The 14,729-nt window shown below is 44.0% G+C and overlaps 1 protein-coding gene across 1 annotated transcript in view; it reads right to left on the bottom strand.

The window, feature by feature from the left end:
- Positions 1–14,406, bottom strand: part of CADM4 (cell adhesion molecule 4) — a 261,207-nt gene extending 246,801 nt beyond the window's left edge. Inside the window, exon 1 of the mRNA XM_075840345.1 lies at positions 14,264–14,406. Coding sequence (XP_075696460.1) covers positions 14,264–14,336 — 73 coding nt within the window. The 5' untranslated portion in view covers positions 14,337–14,406. The remainder of the gene's footprint in view (positions 1–14,263) is intronic.
- Between the last annotated feature and the right edge of the window lie 323 nt (positions 14,407–14,729).

Genomic DNA, 14,729 nt, shown 5'->3' with positions numbered 1-14,729 from the left:
TTGACAAATTACTATCCCTAACGGAGATGGCATTAATATGCACAGCAGGCATTATCTCTTGTACCCGATGTACCATTTACTAAATAACTTCGAAAAATTCAGGTTTATTTTTTTTTAATGTGTTTTTAGTGGAAATATAATATTTATATCAACATTTCTCACGTCAAAACTTCCACTAAAGTTAGCGTAAGAAGTGCCCCAACTGGCCAACACTGTCCCCCTGTCCACCATGACACCTACTGCAGGGTTTCATTCTAGAAATGTAACCATCAGTCACTGTTATTGGGGTCCATATTCGAGCCCCTTGCATTACAGGTCCATTTACATTGTACAAGAACCTGTAATAAAGGGGCTCATAATGAGGACTTCATCTTATAAATGCCCTAAACTAGGTGTCATTGTAACCACTATATCACCCCCTCTACTTTCAGTGCCAATCATGGAACTAGAAAATATGTTGCCACATGTGCCTTCGAAGCCCTGTGGTTCGTCATCCAATCAGCAGAGAGTGGCCACATGATTTACTTCTTTGCAACCTTGACTTCTCAGGAGTCAGGGTAAGGGCACACTGAAAGTCAAATCTGAGGACCATTGAGGAGATCCAGGTGGGTCTCCATTTTTTAAACATCACTGATGCCCTAATCGAAAAAAGAAAAAAAAAAAAACTGGTCCTATAACAAGTTCCTTTTAATGAGAGGAGGGGCTTGACATGTTGCAAGGCCCCGCCTACAAAAGCAAGCAACAAAGTTTAGTGCAATAGGGGCACTAAACTATTATATAGTGATATAACTATTTATTTTTATCCAATCCAGAATATTTAGCAATTCAAGGCTTTGTTCACTTCTGCGTCAGGACTCCGTTCACTGGTTCCATCTGAGCTTTCCGTCTGGGGAACCCATGAACGGAACCCTGACTGAAACAAACGGAAACCATAGGTTTCCATTTGCATCACCATTGATTTCAATGGTAACGGATCCGGTGCAAATGGTTTCCGTTTGTCACCGCTGTATAAGGGTTCCGTCATTTTAGCTGTTTTTGGCAGGATTTATGTTTAGTGCAGGGGTTTGATGGGGTGGAGCAAGACAGGGATTTAGAGAATCCCTGTGTCATGCTCCGCCCCCTCAGGTCCCATACTAAAGCATAACACAGTGTACCAGGTTTGCCTGGAATATGCCTTTAAATGTCAAGCGTGTAATGTTTTTCTTCATCTTCCGGTGTTTACTTTTGAGGAGAATTTCTATTTATTCTCTATTTTGGCACACATTATGCAGAATGAAGTAAATATAGCATTAAAATATAAAACAATAAATATGTTTTTACCAAAATTTCCTATTACGAGCGTGTGTTTGGGTAAACAAAGAATCTGCCGTTTATAAAAAGATTTCCTTTTTTCTATGTCCTTGCAATTCCCAGCTAGCCTCCCGGAGAAGGACGTTTAGCGCTGTTCATCCTGATCTTCCTGGTAAATGAATTTCATGGAAGAGATAGAGAACTTCAAGAAATACTGTGATATATATGTAGAACAGAAGTAAAGAGGGAGCAGGATATAGAATATTGTATGCCATTCAGGGTCTGTGAAAAGCTGGATGACAAACCTTAAAGGGATATTCCTACTATTAATCGCAACATTTAAAAGGGATTTTCTCCCGCGCTTCCTTACTGGCACATCTGCGGTAAGGAAGAATTGTAAATAGTGGTGTAGTAGTACATGTGGTAGAGGGTATGCTGGCAAGGAGGGGCGGCAGGAATGGAGAACTCCGATCTCCCATACTAGTGATCGTGGGGGTCCCCAATAGTCTAATATTTATCATCTGTCCTGTGGACAGGGGGCAAATGTTGTTAGTGGGATATATAAAAATGGCAGCCATGTGCACGGCCTTGATTTTCGCGTCGGCCGGCAGCCGCGAGCCGCCCGCAAATCGCGAGCCATGCACATGGCCGCGGCCATTATTTTCAATGAGCCCGGACCGCAGAAGACGGCCGTAATAAGACATGTACGTTCTTTCTGCGGTGCGGGCTCCCGGGCCATGCATGGACCGTAAAAACTACGGTCGTGTGCATGGCCCCATAGAAATGTATGGGGCTGCAATTCTCCCGTGGATTTTCGGGGGAATTGCGGCCGCAAAAGCACGTTCGTGTGCATGGGGCCTTAGACAAGAGCTCAGGGTTTTGTTTTGATATGCCGTTTCATCCTGATCCTCCTGGTTCATGAATAGAATTCCATAACTATAGTAAAGACTGACAGTTAAAACGGCAGGTAAAAGACTTTCTGCACATTTTCATGTATTATGCCTTTATGTACATTTTTTGTTGACCCCACTATCTGAGCACCAACCAATTGTATGATAATCCCCCTTTTTCTAAAATGTAAAGGATTCTTATTAAATTTAAAACATTATAATTTAATTATTACCATCAATCCATGCTCCTGGGGATCTTTAAGTGAATATTTATTGAGCTGGACTAATTAAAATGCAAAATAAGGATTTTCTAATCAAATCCAGGAGCCATTTCAAGATGAGAACGTGGCGCAGAGTCGGTATAATGCATGGAAGGCTCAGTCGTAAAAGTTTCCCTGAAAATTCTTGTAAAATGTTGGCAAATATTGAGCTATAAAAAAATAAAAAATAACCGTAAGTGAGCCAGGTTGTGTCATTCCATGAAAACACAGCCATAGCACGTAAATCTTAAAAAGAGCCATCCCACCTAAATAAAAATATATCTAAAAATGTAAATATTGCACAACCTAAACCCAGAGACTGACTACATGGTTAAAAATATAAAAAATTTGAGCGATTATTTTTTTAAATTTCCCCAATTGGCTCTTATGGGTTGAATTAAACCGTGGGAACAAAGTTGTCAGACACAATCACACTAAAAAAATCAAGTTTTTCAGAGTCCAGGAATCTTTACAGGTTTCTCCAGGACCCTGCAGAGCCTGGAATTCATTAGACAAGTAGCAGGCAGAGGTAGGACAACCCTGTTTCCACATCTTTGCTGCAGGCGATTAGGGCGAAGAACAGAAAAATTCCATTGGGGTTAAGAAAATGATGTTTTCTACAGAAGCTGAATTGAATGCAATCCAACACAGAATATAATAGTGGCAGCAAGCTAGTAAATACAATACACAGCAGATGACGGAGGGCAGTGCAGTGCACAGGAGAGCCACCATAATACAGCGAAGAAGGACAGTGCAGGGAAACTCAAGGTGAAATGCTCATACATACAGTTATGCAGTGCACACTCGCTGTATGAAGCAGAGGCGACACAGGGGATCTGCTGCTAGGATGTACACATAAGAAGCAGAACTGCAGAGCACAAGGCCCACCGAGCCACATGAGTTAGAGCACATCAATACCCAAGAGATGCCCAGCTACTCAATGCTCAGCAGCTGCACAGCGAGGGCATGCAGTCTACAGGGGAGGCCCAAAATATAACAAGTTAGGTAAAGCACGAATGGCCAGAATGATCGCATTCATCACAAATTACGAGAAACTCAATGGAAAACACAAAATTATGGTCAGAAGAGTCGAGAGAAAAAGAAAAAAAAAAGGGCAATGACCACGATGGACGGAGTCAAGGATAAAATTTATGAACACGTCATTGAGAAGCCTTAAAAGGTCAACTGTTCTTCAAATTTGTAATATACTTTTGAATTCAAATCCTCACCGCTTTTAAACCTTCACAGCTGAGTGTTTGCTACAATGTTTCACGTCTAAGAAATGCTGTGAGATGAGAAAACAGCAACAACACAAATTTCCTGTGTGGATAGTTTGATACAATGTCAGTGCAGGTAATATCAGTCTGGAGGTCAGGCTGCTTAGCTCCAAGTGTTTCCCACAATTGTTATCAGCTGTCAGGTGTGTATGGGTTTTATAGTCTCCGGATGTAAACAGGAATGTTTTAGTTCACGGAAAGCAAGCAGAGATCTTGAAAACGGTGAGAGATTTAAACTTCGTTATGCAATATTAAGCTTTATTTACAGAAGACTGGAAAACCCCTTTAAGGCTGGGTTCACACCTACGTTCAGCTGTCCGTTGTTCTGCTCATCCATCCATCCATGACGACACCACCCATTGATTTCAATGGGTCCTGTCAGGTTTCCGTCAGGCTGTTCGTGGGTATTATAGGAAGCAATAGCGCATTATGCTGCACTATTGTTCCCGGTTTTTAAGCTGGATCTGCGACAGAGGCCCCTAGTGGAGCCTCCAATGCAAGTGTCAACAAGGCCTTAGAAGAAAACAGAGGAGACTGTAATAAAAGTTTTGGTTATATGGTCATCAGAAAATGAAACTTTACTGCGCTTTGCATTCAAAGAAGTTAACATGATGGCACTTTAAGGAAAACTCAATTAAAAAGCATATTCTGGCATCCCAAAGGGTCACAATGCTCAGATCCCCAAATGAAAGGGGCCATAGCACTCTAGAACAGGGCCAAAAGGGATTTGAGCACTCTATAGAGTGCCATGGACTTTTGAATTACAGAGTCATGGACATCCACCAATGTGATTTCAGAAGAGGACTTCGGGTGGATTTCCCCTTTAATAACTATACGGCTGAGCACAGAAGATGTGAAGCCGTGCAGAGCAATTATATAGCGGCAAGCAAAGAGGGAACGGAGCTCGAGCGCGGCAGGTGTATGGCCCGGTGCAGCTCCGCCAGGCACTGTGGGGGGGGGGGATGTAGTGACCTGGACTCTGGAACTAGTTCAGCTATTGATTTGTAGAAATGTAATTTCGCTGGAGGCATCTGCTGGACACGATAAGACGGCCAAAAGCTCCAGAGGTGGGAAGAACAGAAGAATATTCACAGGGAAATGCACACTCATACACAAATACTGAAGAAAGCGCCTGCGTGTCCTCTTCATGGCTTAACCTTCCTGAACAGCTTTGATTTGCTAATTTGAGCCAAAGAAGATAGAAAAACTGGGGGAGAGGAAAAGATGGAGTGATGTAGATACAGATGGAAGGATGGATACTGAGAAGACCTAAATACATAGAGTACTGTGAGCCACGATATACACAGTAAAAAAGCATGGTGATATTCAAAATAGGATAACACCAGATATGGGTAACATATGGGCTGCTACACAAGGCCCTGCAACAAATATCTACATGAACTATATACCTAGGAGGCCATACAGAGCCTACACATGGGGGAAGACCTTTACTCTTGATCCCGCCTACCAACTTACCCAAAACCGTCCTTCTTAAAGCGGACCTGTCACCCCTCCTAACACGTCTGTTTTAGTAAATACTTGAATTCCACATGAAATAATTCTGGAGCACCTTTTCTTAGAACTGGTGTGTTGTTACTCCATTATTCCTCCTAAAAATGTATGAATAAATTGACAACTGGGTGTTACCAGTGGGGGTGTGTCCCTACACAGACTGTAATGGTCCAATCAGTGCTGAAAGAGTGAGACTGTAGGGACAAGCCCCTTTAACAAGGGAAATGGTAACACCCAGTTGTCAATTTCATTCATTTCTAGGAGGAATAACAGAGGGACGGCACAAAACAGAGTTCTACGAAAAGATGCTCCAGAATTGTGATTTACTAAAATAGAAATGTCAGGTCCTCTTTAAGATCCCATTCAAGGTTTCGCAGTGGTTTCCATCACCTTTGTTCGGGATGTACTGGAACAATATCTTAAGTTTATATCAAAAACCATCACACAGTATGAGCAGCCTGGACTAAGGATCTTTGATTAAATATTTAAGCCTTATAAAGAGATGTCTACGAAAGTCAGCAGATTCCGAATATTCTACCAGCAGTTTCCTATATTTAGACAGACCTTAAAAGAGATTTTCAGAAAAACATAGATGGCAGCAACAAAAATATCGTCTGAAGCCCCCCATTGTTAGGAGCCGTGAAGCGCTATGAAACGTATCTCCCTCATCCACAGGTAAGAGATGCCAGAGGCAGCGAAACGTGTGAGAAAAAAAAAAAAAAAAGGTCTGCTAGTTCTTCATTCTATTCTGGCCAGGAATCAAAACGCTCTGTAGTCATCAATAGTAGATCTTAAAGGGAATCTCCAGATCTTTGTAGAGTTCATTGATGACCACATCAGGAGGAATAAAAAAATAAAAAAAAGTAGACCTTCCTATATCTGGTGGCCCAAATTTTGTCCCTCAGGTTCTGAATTGCCACATAAGATAGAGCCCACCAAACTTTAGAAAGTCCTGGAGGACAACTTTAACTTCTAGTTTCTTCTTCAACTCCAGCCCCTTCCAATCGCCATGGTGTTGCCCTCCTGTGACTTGACTGAGCCAACGTTGGATGGCACAAACGTGTAAAATAATTGCGCCACCAAATGCTTGTCTATAGACCATGATATGTAGCTACTACTGCATACCAACACATGGCAGAAGTCATTGTGATGCCATAGCATAGAGGGTGGAGGTTATGGTTGAAGTCTTCAAGATAAACTTTAGACTCCGTGGTATCGCTATTAAGGATATGGAGGCTGGATCATTGGTCTCGGTGGGCATTGGTGCCCGACGGGGGACTATGGTACTGGTGCACATTTTGCACTGGCACCCAGGATCTTCCAGCTATGACTCTGTCTAGTACTTTCAAAGACCAGGACCACTGAAGACTATAAAGCTAGATTCACACGAATGAGGAACGTGAAAGGCGGCCGTTTTTCGCAACCGTGCGGGTCCCGTTTTCACGGATCCCTATAGACTTGAGCCTATGGAGGGATCCGTGAATACCGAAGAAAATAGGACATGTTGTATCCTGCTACGGACCCTTCACACGTTCCTTTGAAACGGCCCCATTGAAATACAGGCGTCCGTGTGACGGCCATTGTTATAACGGCCATCACACAATACGGACATCAGTACAATCGTAGTTTGTTTAGTTGGTTGACAGAAGCCGCCTGTCTGATCTCGAAGAATGCCCCTCACCCTCGTGTGCCCCAGTTACCACTCTATAAATGTGTAATTATATGACTATAATTGCCGGTATCTTTTGCTTTCAGAGCAGAGTGGCAGTAATGTGCAATCTCCCCTTATTTGCCAGAGGGTCCTGTAAGTCACGGCACGGAACTCTATATTAAACAAAAGCCTTTGAAGTCGGCGAGCTGAACAATGTGTAATTGCTGGGTACAATGTAAATGCGCGTTGTTGATATCATGAAAGTGGTTTTAAAACAGGAGTACACACATTTTTTGCATGTTGGCGGATTGGTGAAATGGGATTTAATCCCCTCTTCAAATTTTCTATGCAGAATTTAGAGGGATTGTGCATTATTAGAAAAACATGGCTGCCGTCTAACAGAAACAGCTCCATACCTGTTCACAGGTTGTGTCTGGAATTGCAGCCTGGCTGCAATGCCACAATAAAATAAAAAAATAAGCAGCCATGTTTTTTCTAATCTTGCCTGACCCCTTTAATAGTGTCGTCAAACACCTTCACCCTGGAGGCAGCCATTTGTAAAGGACTGTCAATTCATTAGGAAGTAATGACATCAGGTATGACATCACAGCTCATCACATACATTATTGCCCACCAAAAAGTTGCCCAGGGTTGGGCATTTGCCCCCTTAAAATTAGTCAACCTACAAGATGCCCTAACAGAAATGAGAAAGTGGGTGTGTGGAATTTGCCCCTGAAGCACCATCCGTGGGCCGATGCCAGGGAAATGTAGGCCCTTGGGGGTCCCAGTGGGTCTTCTGTCAACTTTGAGATAGAGCATGTTTACCAAGATCGACATTTTCCGAGCCCAGTGGTCCCTGGTCTTGCTCCTGCCAGTCCTAGTGTGAGAGAATGTGAAGAATTGAGAAGCCCAACCTCTCTCGGGGTCTTGTGGCTTCCTCAGATGGGCTTCCAGGAGCTCAAACTTTTTAGGAGAACTGCTTCATGCTTTGAATGGTTCCAAGTGGTGGAGAATGGTCTATATGTGAGATGTCTTGGCTCCTCTGTCTACCTCACAGGGTTCATTGATTTAGTTGGCACGTAGAGGGTTCATTTGTGGGTCCAAAAAGGGTGCACCACCATCTTTATTAAGACATCTTCTTGATGTCTTAATTTAGAGGGGGTCTTTCCAAGTGTCCCTTTAATTTCCGTTCTCCCTTCAGAACTAAGCTCCGAGATGTCAGGTCCCAGGGTCAGGTTACAACATATGCCAGGGGTCCCAATTCTAATAAATCCTTTAATAGGTATTTTCTGCTCACAATTTAGATATTACCATAAAGCTTTTCATGATTTTATAAAGATGGCAACACAAGGGCAAAACTGCATATTAATATTCTCATTAGAGCAAACATCTCTATGTCAAGATGATGGAAACGTAAGAAGAAAAAAAAAAGTTCTGAGAATGGCCTTCAAGACCGTGTCGCTATGCATGCTGGGAACTCAACAATGCTATTAACTCCTAAAACATATAGCACGTGCGCAAAAAAATATAAAAAAACCATCATCTCCTCTAAGATAGTCTACTTCTACACACAACAACCCTTGACATTTGAAGGTATTTCCCAGTTCCTATAGATTTCAAGCCCCCTTTCTAATTTGAGGGGTTATAGTCTGCTAGGAGGGATCCGGGCAGCCGTTTGCCACTTCGAAGCGCCCACTGACGTCAATGGACATTCATGCCAATGGATGTGGTTCTCCGCTATGAAATTCCAAACTGGGACCTTCCCATCTTAGCAGCTTAAAGATGACCTGGTGCATCTTTTCTTAGAACTCTACATTGTGCCGTTCCTCTGTTATTCCTCCTAGAAATTTATGAATACATTGACAGCTGGGTGTTACCAGTTGGGGGTGTGTCCCAACACAGACTGACAATGTTCTGACAGTAAGACTGTAGAGACACACCCCTTTGACAACGGTCCCTCTTATAGAGGACCTGTCCGCTCTCCTGACATCGGTTTTAGTAAATACTTGTATTCCCCATTAAAACAACAATTCTGGAGCATCTTTTCTTAGAACTCTTGTCATTCCTCCATTAATCGTCCTATAAATGTATGAATAAACTAACAACTGGGTGTTGTTACCAGTTGGGGGGGGGGGGTGACCCTACACAGTCTGATATCGTCCAATCAGTACAGACAGTGAGACTGTAGGGACACGCCCCTTTGGCAAGGGGATTGGTAAAACCCAGTTGTCAATTTATCCATTCATTTCTAGGAGGAATAACAGAGGACTGTAATGATGCAGATTTCTAAGAAAAGATGCTCCAGAATTGGTATTTTATGGGGAATACAAGTATTTAGGAGGATAGGTAACAGGTCCTCTTAAGCATGCCCTTAAAGAGCATTTAGGAAGGGGTTACCAGAAACCACGCAGGAGGAGTGGAGCTCTAGAGTAGTAGAGCTCGGCTAGGAATGCAGGAAGAACAGCAGAGGGGTAGGTGCGATGTTTTCAGGGTGGCTTGCCAAAAATGACAACTGATAGTACTGGTATTTACGAGGAGTGTACAGGTGACGCCCCTCCAGCGTACTATACTACAGGAGACACTTCTACAAAATCTCCTCCAATGTCTAGCCGAAACCTTCACATAAATGAGGAAAACGTGAAGTTGAACTTGATGGACATGTGTCTTTTTTCAACCGTACAAATTACGTAACTATATGTAACCTCTGGTGAGCCGATACGTAAATAATAGGGAGTTGCATGAATAGCAAAGTATTCCCCAATGTAAACCCTGGACTCGATGCCTTTAATGCCGGGCTCCCACGGGTCGAATACGCTGCGTAAAAACTGTGCAGCGTATCCGACCTGGAACCCGCAGTATATTCCATCTAGAAAACAGCTCTACATTGTGGGGCGGTTTTTCAGACGCAATTTCCGACCAGTAGTGCACGCTGCTCCGGCGCTGGGTTTTCTGTTCAGAATCAGGGAGAAGTAAAGAGACCCTTAAAGATTTCAGCTTTCCCACTGCAGACGTTACCTTTCCCCTCAAGTCATAGGACATCAGCAGGCGTGGATCTTACGCAGTAGAAGTCGGCCTCTAGGAGCGCATACAAATATATACAGTAAAGTTGCCACAGGGGTGGTCACCCAGCTTTCTCAGACTCCAGAACAGCAAACCTGTCTAGTTATACAGCTACATTGAAGTAGTAGATGAGTAAACAGTGGTCTGAGAAAGCTGGGTGAGGTTGTAATGGGGGAGCCATGAGGATAGGCCATAGGTTGTAAGGTGCCACATTGCAGCACCTTCTATTGATGCCCCCATTCATGGTGTACCATAGGGCGCCCAAACACCACAGGTACACAGAGTGCCCAAATAAAAACGGACCAATCAAAAATCTAGGGACTGATGCTGAAGCTGCGTTTCCATAGGATCGGCACCAAACTCGATATTGGGGGTTCAAGCATCAGTGGCGCCGCTTTAGTATTAAGAAGTTTTGTGCCTTATTACACCGCACTGGTCATCGGCTCTGGTGGTGTGTTGGTCGTTCACTCAGCTTTCCAAACGGATAACTAGAAAACAGCTCAGAGAGCGTTAGGGTATGTTCACACGCACTAATTACGGACGTAATTCGGGCGTTTTTGCCCCGAATTACGTCCGAAAATAGCGCCTCAATAGCGCTGACAAACATCTGCCCATTGAAAGCAATGGGCAGACGTTTGTCTGTTCACACGAGGCGTAATTTACGCGCCGCTGTCAAATGACGGCGCATAAATAGACGCCCGCGTCAAAGAAGTGACCAGTCACTTCTTTGGCCGTAATTGGAGCCGTTATTCATTGACTCCAATGAATAGCAGCGCCAATTACGTCCGTAATGGACGCAGCGTTCAAGCGCCTGCACATGCCGGTACGGCTGAAATTACGGGGATGTTTTCAGGCTGAAACATCCCCGTAATTTCAGCCGTTACGGTCGCCCTCGTGTGAACATACCCTAAGAACACAAGTACCTCTAGTCTCTGAATAGGGAGGGAAGAGGGGCGATCATGTCGTGCTGACAGCCATCGTGACTGCCATTCTCATCTGCCACTGACAGCCACTCTACAGCACCATAACTGTATTCTGTTAGAAGTACAGGAGGAGATGTTTTACCCATGCATTCACTGACTTCTTGGTAAGCATGTGCGAACGCACAGCAGCTAGTCCAGACAAGCAGAACTGCAGTGTAAAGCATGGGGGATTGACAAAGCAACATCCTGAGCTTCTGATGAGACAAGATGTGACTTTCAGACAACCAACAGACATTACATGTATCCTGCAGTCACTGATTATAGCTGTGCCCTAACAGAAAATACACTGCGGGACAACCACGTATGTTTAACCCTATATGCCTGAGGCCGGTTTCCTACAAAGCCACCAAGACCATATAAAAGCACAAGGCCGCAGGCGGAGTATATGTGTACATGTCAAGGAACTCTGAGGAGACTTCAAATAGTCTAATGTATAGTATGGGGAACATTATTCATTCTAATATACTCCTAAGCTGCTGCAGAACCTCTTTTTGGTTGATATGTAACCCCCTCATTGTTTTTAAAAAGAAGCGGAGGCGTGCGTTAGGATGTTCTGCAGCAACTATGGTGTGCAGTAAGATGTTCTGCAGCAGCTAAAGTGAATATAATAAGACTGCAGCAGCGGAGGAGTGTATTACGAGGTTCTGCAGCACTGGAGGTGTATATAATAAAATTCTGCAGCCGCTGAGGAGTGTATTACGAAGTTCTGCAGCAGCTGAGGAGTGTATTACGAAGTTCTGCAGCAGCTGAGGAGTGTATTACGAAGTTCTGCAGCAGCTGAGGAGTATATTACGAGGTTCTGCAGCACTGGAGGTGTATATAATAAAATTCTGCAGCAGCTGAGGAGTGTATTACGAGGTCCTGCAGCAGCTGAGGAGTGTATTACGAGGTCCTGCAGCAGCTGAGGAGTGTATTACGAGGTCCTGCAGCAGCTGAGGAGTGTATTACGAGGTCCTGCAGCAGCTGAGGAGTGTATTACGAGGTCCTGCAGCAGCAGGTGTATTACGAGGTTCTGCAGCAGCAGGTGTATTACGAGGTCCTGCAGCAGCAGGTGTATTACGAGGTTCTGCAGCAGCAGGTGTATTACGAGGTTCTGCAGCAGCAGGTGTATTACGAGGTTCTGCAGCAGCAGGTGTATTACGAGGTTCTGCAGCAGCTGAGTATATTACGACGTTCTCCAGCAACTGGGACACAGAACTGTATAATAAACGCCAGCTACTGAAGAACCTCTTAAAGAAAGAGGGAGCACTACACGTCAATCACTCCGTGGTTGGCAAAGGAACTCCGGACAAAAGTGACCTGTGGCAGACCTCACGTGCAGGTAGAGATCAGCGGCTTTTTATGTAGCGCCACTCATCTCTGTATTGGAATGTGATGTTTATACACATAATATATTATTATTACAGAGTCATCTTTATGGGAGGCCCCAGCTCTTAGATCATTTCATCATGCGAATTTCCCTTTAAATAATGTCTTAATTTCCAATCCGTGTAGTCTGAGCAGTAAAATGCAGACGACTTTCCAGACACTCATACTCATCATCTCAAACTACAGTCAATGTTCATTTTGCAGCAGCATTTGGCAGTAGCTTCGCTTTCCTGGAACCATTCATAAAGACTCAGAGCTTCGGATTTACAGTATTTATACAGTCCCGAATAGGATCATTACTAGGAAGCTTCGAGGGATACTCCTAATAGATCATCTGTTGGTGCCAACGTGGTCCTCTAGCCCCCTATAATGGACTCATACAGCAGCGATGTGTTTGCAAACTCCCAGGATTGTGTTTTTAATCTCACAAGGTCCCTGCAGTATGTGGAGGAGCCCAGGACCTCACTAACCGCACTGCCCCCTACTGAAGGACTGGACAGCGCACAACAAGACCAAAGAGGAAGAACAAGGCTATTCTAATAACCACAGGGGCATATTATCACTGACATAAACAGGCCACGCCGCACGCTCACTTATGTCAGGTGCTTGAGCCATCGGATTTCCCATGATTAATGCAGTTACCCATGTGATAAGGCAATGTAAAGTGGCAGAATATAGGAAGAAGGGAACCCGGGAGAAAATACAGAGGATCTGCATGGATGTTGTAATAAAAACTGGAGAAAAAAATAAATAAAATTAAAAATATAAACAAAACGATCTCAAAGTACAAAAAAAAAAGTTTGAAAAAAAAAAATGTAGCAAATACAGTAGATTTAAACTAAAAATATAGATTAGATTATTTTAACTCCCTGCTGTCTAATTATATTAAAAGTATTTAGTGACGAAATTAAATACAAATAAAAATAAATGATATTACATTTTATCCCTACTGTTAATTTTGTTATGATCACCCATTAGTCACAGCAATTATTATGGTTTTGTAACATAAGACGAAAAAAGAACAAATCAAGAAGTAAAAAGACCTTTCATAGTTTAGAAAAGTCCAAAAAAGCAAAAAACAAACAAACCGAAAACACATGAAGTAGAACGTCAGGAGGTGAAGTGCGCACCAAAAAAAGTGGCCAACCTGAGCTGCTGGGGAACTACAAGTCCCAGCATTCACCAACTTCCTCCTGGGAGTTGTAGTACCACAGTAGATGGAGAGCCGGCAAGGAATATAACAAGTGTCAGAGGTCAGACCCCCCCCCCCCACCCGACCATAATTCTCTGCCCCATTTCATAGAGTCATCTGCAGTCTCGGAGTGACACAAACACACGGGCAGCATCAATGGAGACAGGATTGTGTGTAATCCCAGCACAGCGGGTACCGCTGCCAGTCTTCCTGAATGGACAATGCGGACAATTGGGTGGTATCTCTCCTGCTGGCTTGGCACCGGGGAGAAGATGACGAAGGGCACAGAACGCGGAGCTTGCTCTCTGGACCACAAGGGTTAACCCGTTCCTCCCTGCATAATCAATCACACACACACTAGGAGAGGGAATGGATTTTTTTTAAAAAGGAGGATGGGAGGAAGGGGGTACAGCATTCAGCAAATGATTCTGCCCCTTAAACACACATCTCTTTGTTTAAAACCGTCTGCAGCAAGAGCCCAGAGAAAACAAGCCCTCAGTGATCATCTCCGCAAATGCCCCGTGTTACCCTCCGCAGACCCCAGAGCAAACGCTGCAACCTCATCCATTAACTCCGCACAGGCCAGGGTGACCTGCCACACTCCTTGACCTGGCAGGTTAAAATAAGCCGGGCAGCTACGACACTCGTGCACGTAAAAGGAGACACGACACATAGTCCGCCAAGCGATCCTTTGCAGGTGCGTACGTAAAACATATTTTCTCCAACCCCCACCCCACACCCTGTCATACAGTCAGATACATAGTATTAATGAGGTCCTACCTGTCCCTGCAGTGCTGAACAGTAGGATCCCCAGGACAAAGCAGCCATGTAATAGTGTGTGTCCAGGAGACATGGTGTACAAGTGCCTTCCTATGCTGCTGTCTCCTCTCTGCCTCCCTCTGCACCTGCCCTGCCACTAATGTATGCTAATGAGATGCAAAGGGAGGGGAGGAGCCCCCGGGAGACAAGCCTATAGCAGTGGGAGCTGAGTCTTCTCTATGCAGAAAGGGAGGCGACTGTTTACTAGTCCCATGCGGGTGTCAGGGGGGAGGGCGAGAACTTTAACTCCTTGTGGGGTGAGGAGTTGTACAGACAGGAGCCGGGATGCGATTTTGCAATTGTGAGATAGGCGGGTAAAGGTAAAGCAAATGTATAAAGTAACAATGGAACAAAGCTAAAATAAGAAGAGGAAGAAATATAAAAAGTAACTAAATAAGATGATAAAGAAACATAAAGTAACAAAATA

Source organism: Rhinoderma darwinii, chromosome 10 (genome assembly GCF_050947455.1).
Source record: "Rhinoderma darwinii isolate aRhiDar2 chromosome 10, aRhiDar2.hap1, whole genome shotgun sequence".
NCBI classification, from domain to species: domain Eukaryota; kingdom Metazoa; phylum Chordata; class Amphibia; order Anura; family Rhinodermatidae; genus Rhinoderma; species Rhinoderma darwinii.
Note: the sequence above shows the minus strand (reverse complement) of the source record. Positions and strands in the feature narration are given on the sequence as shown.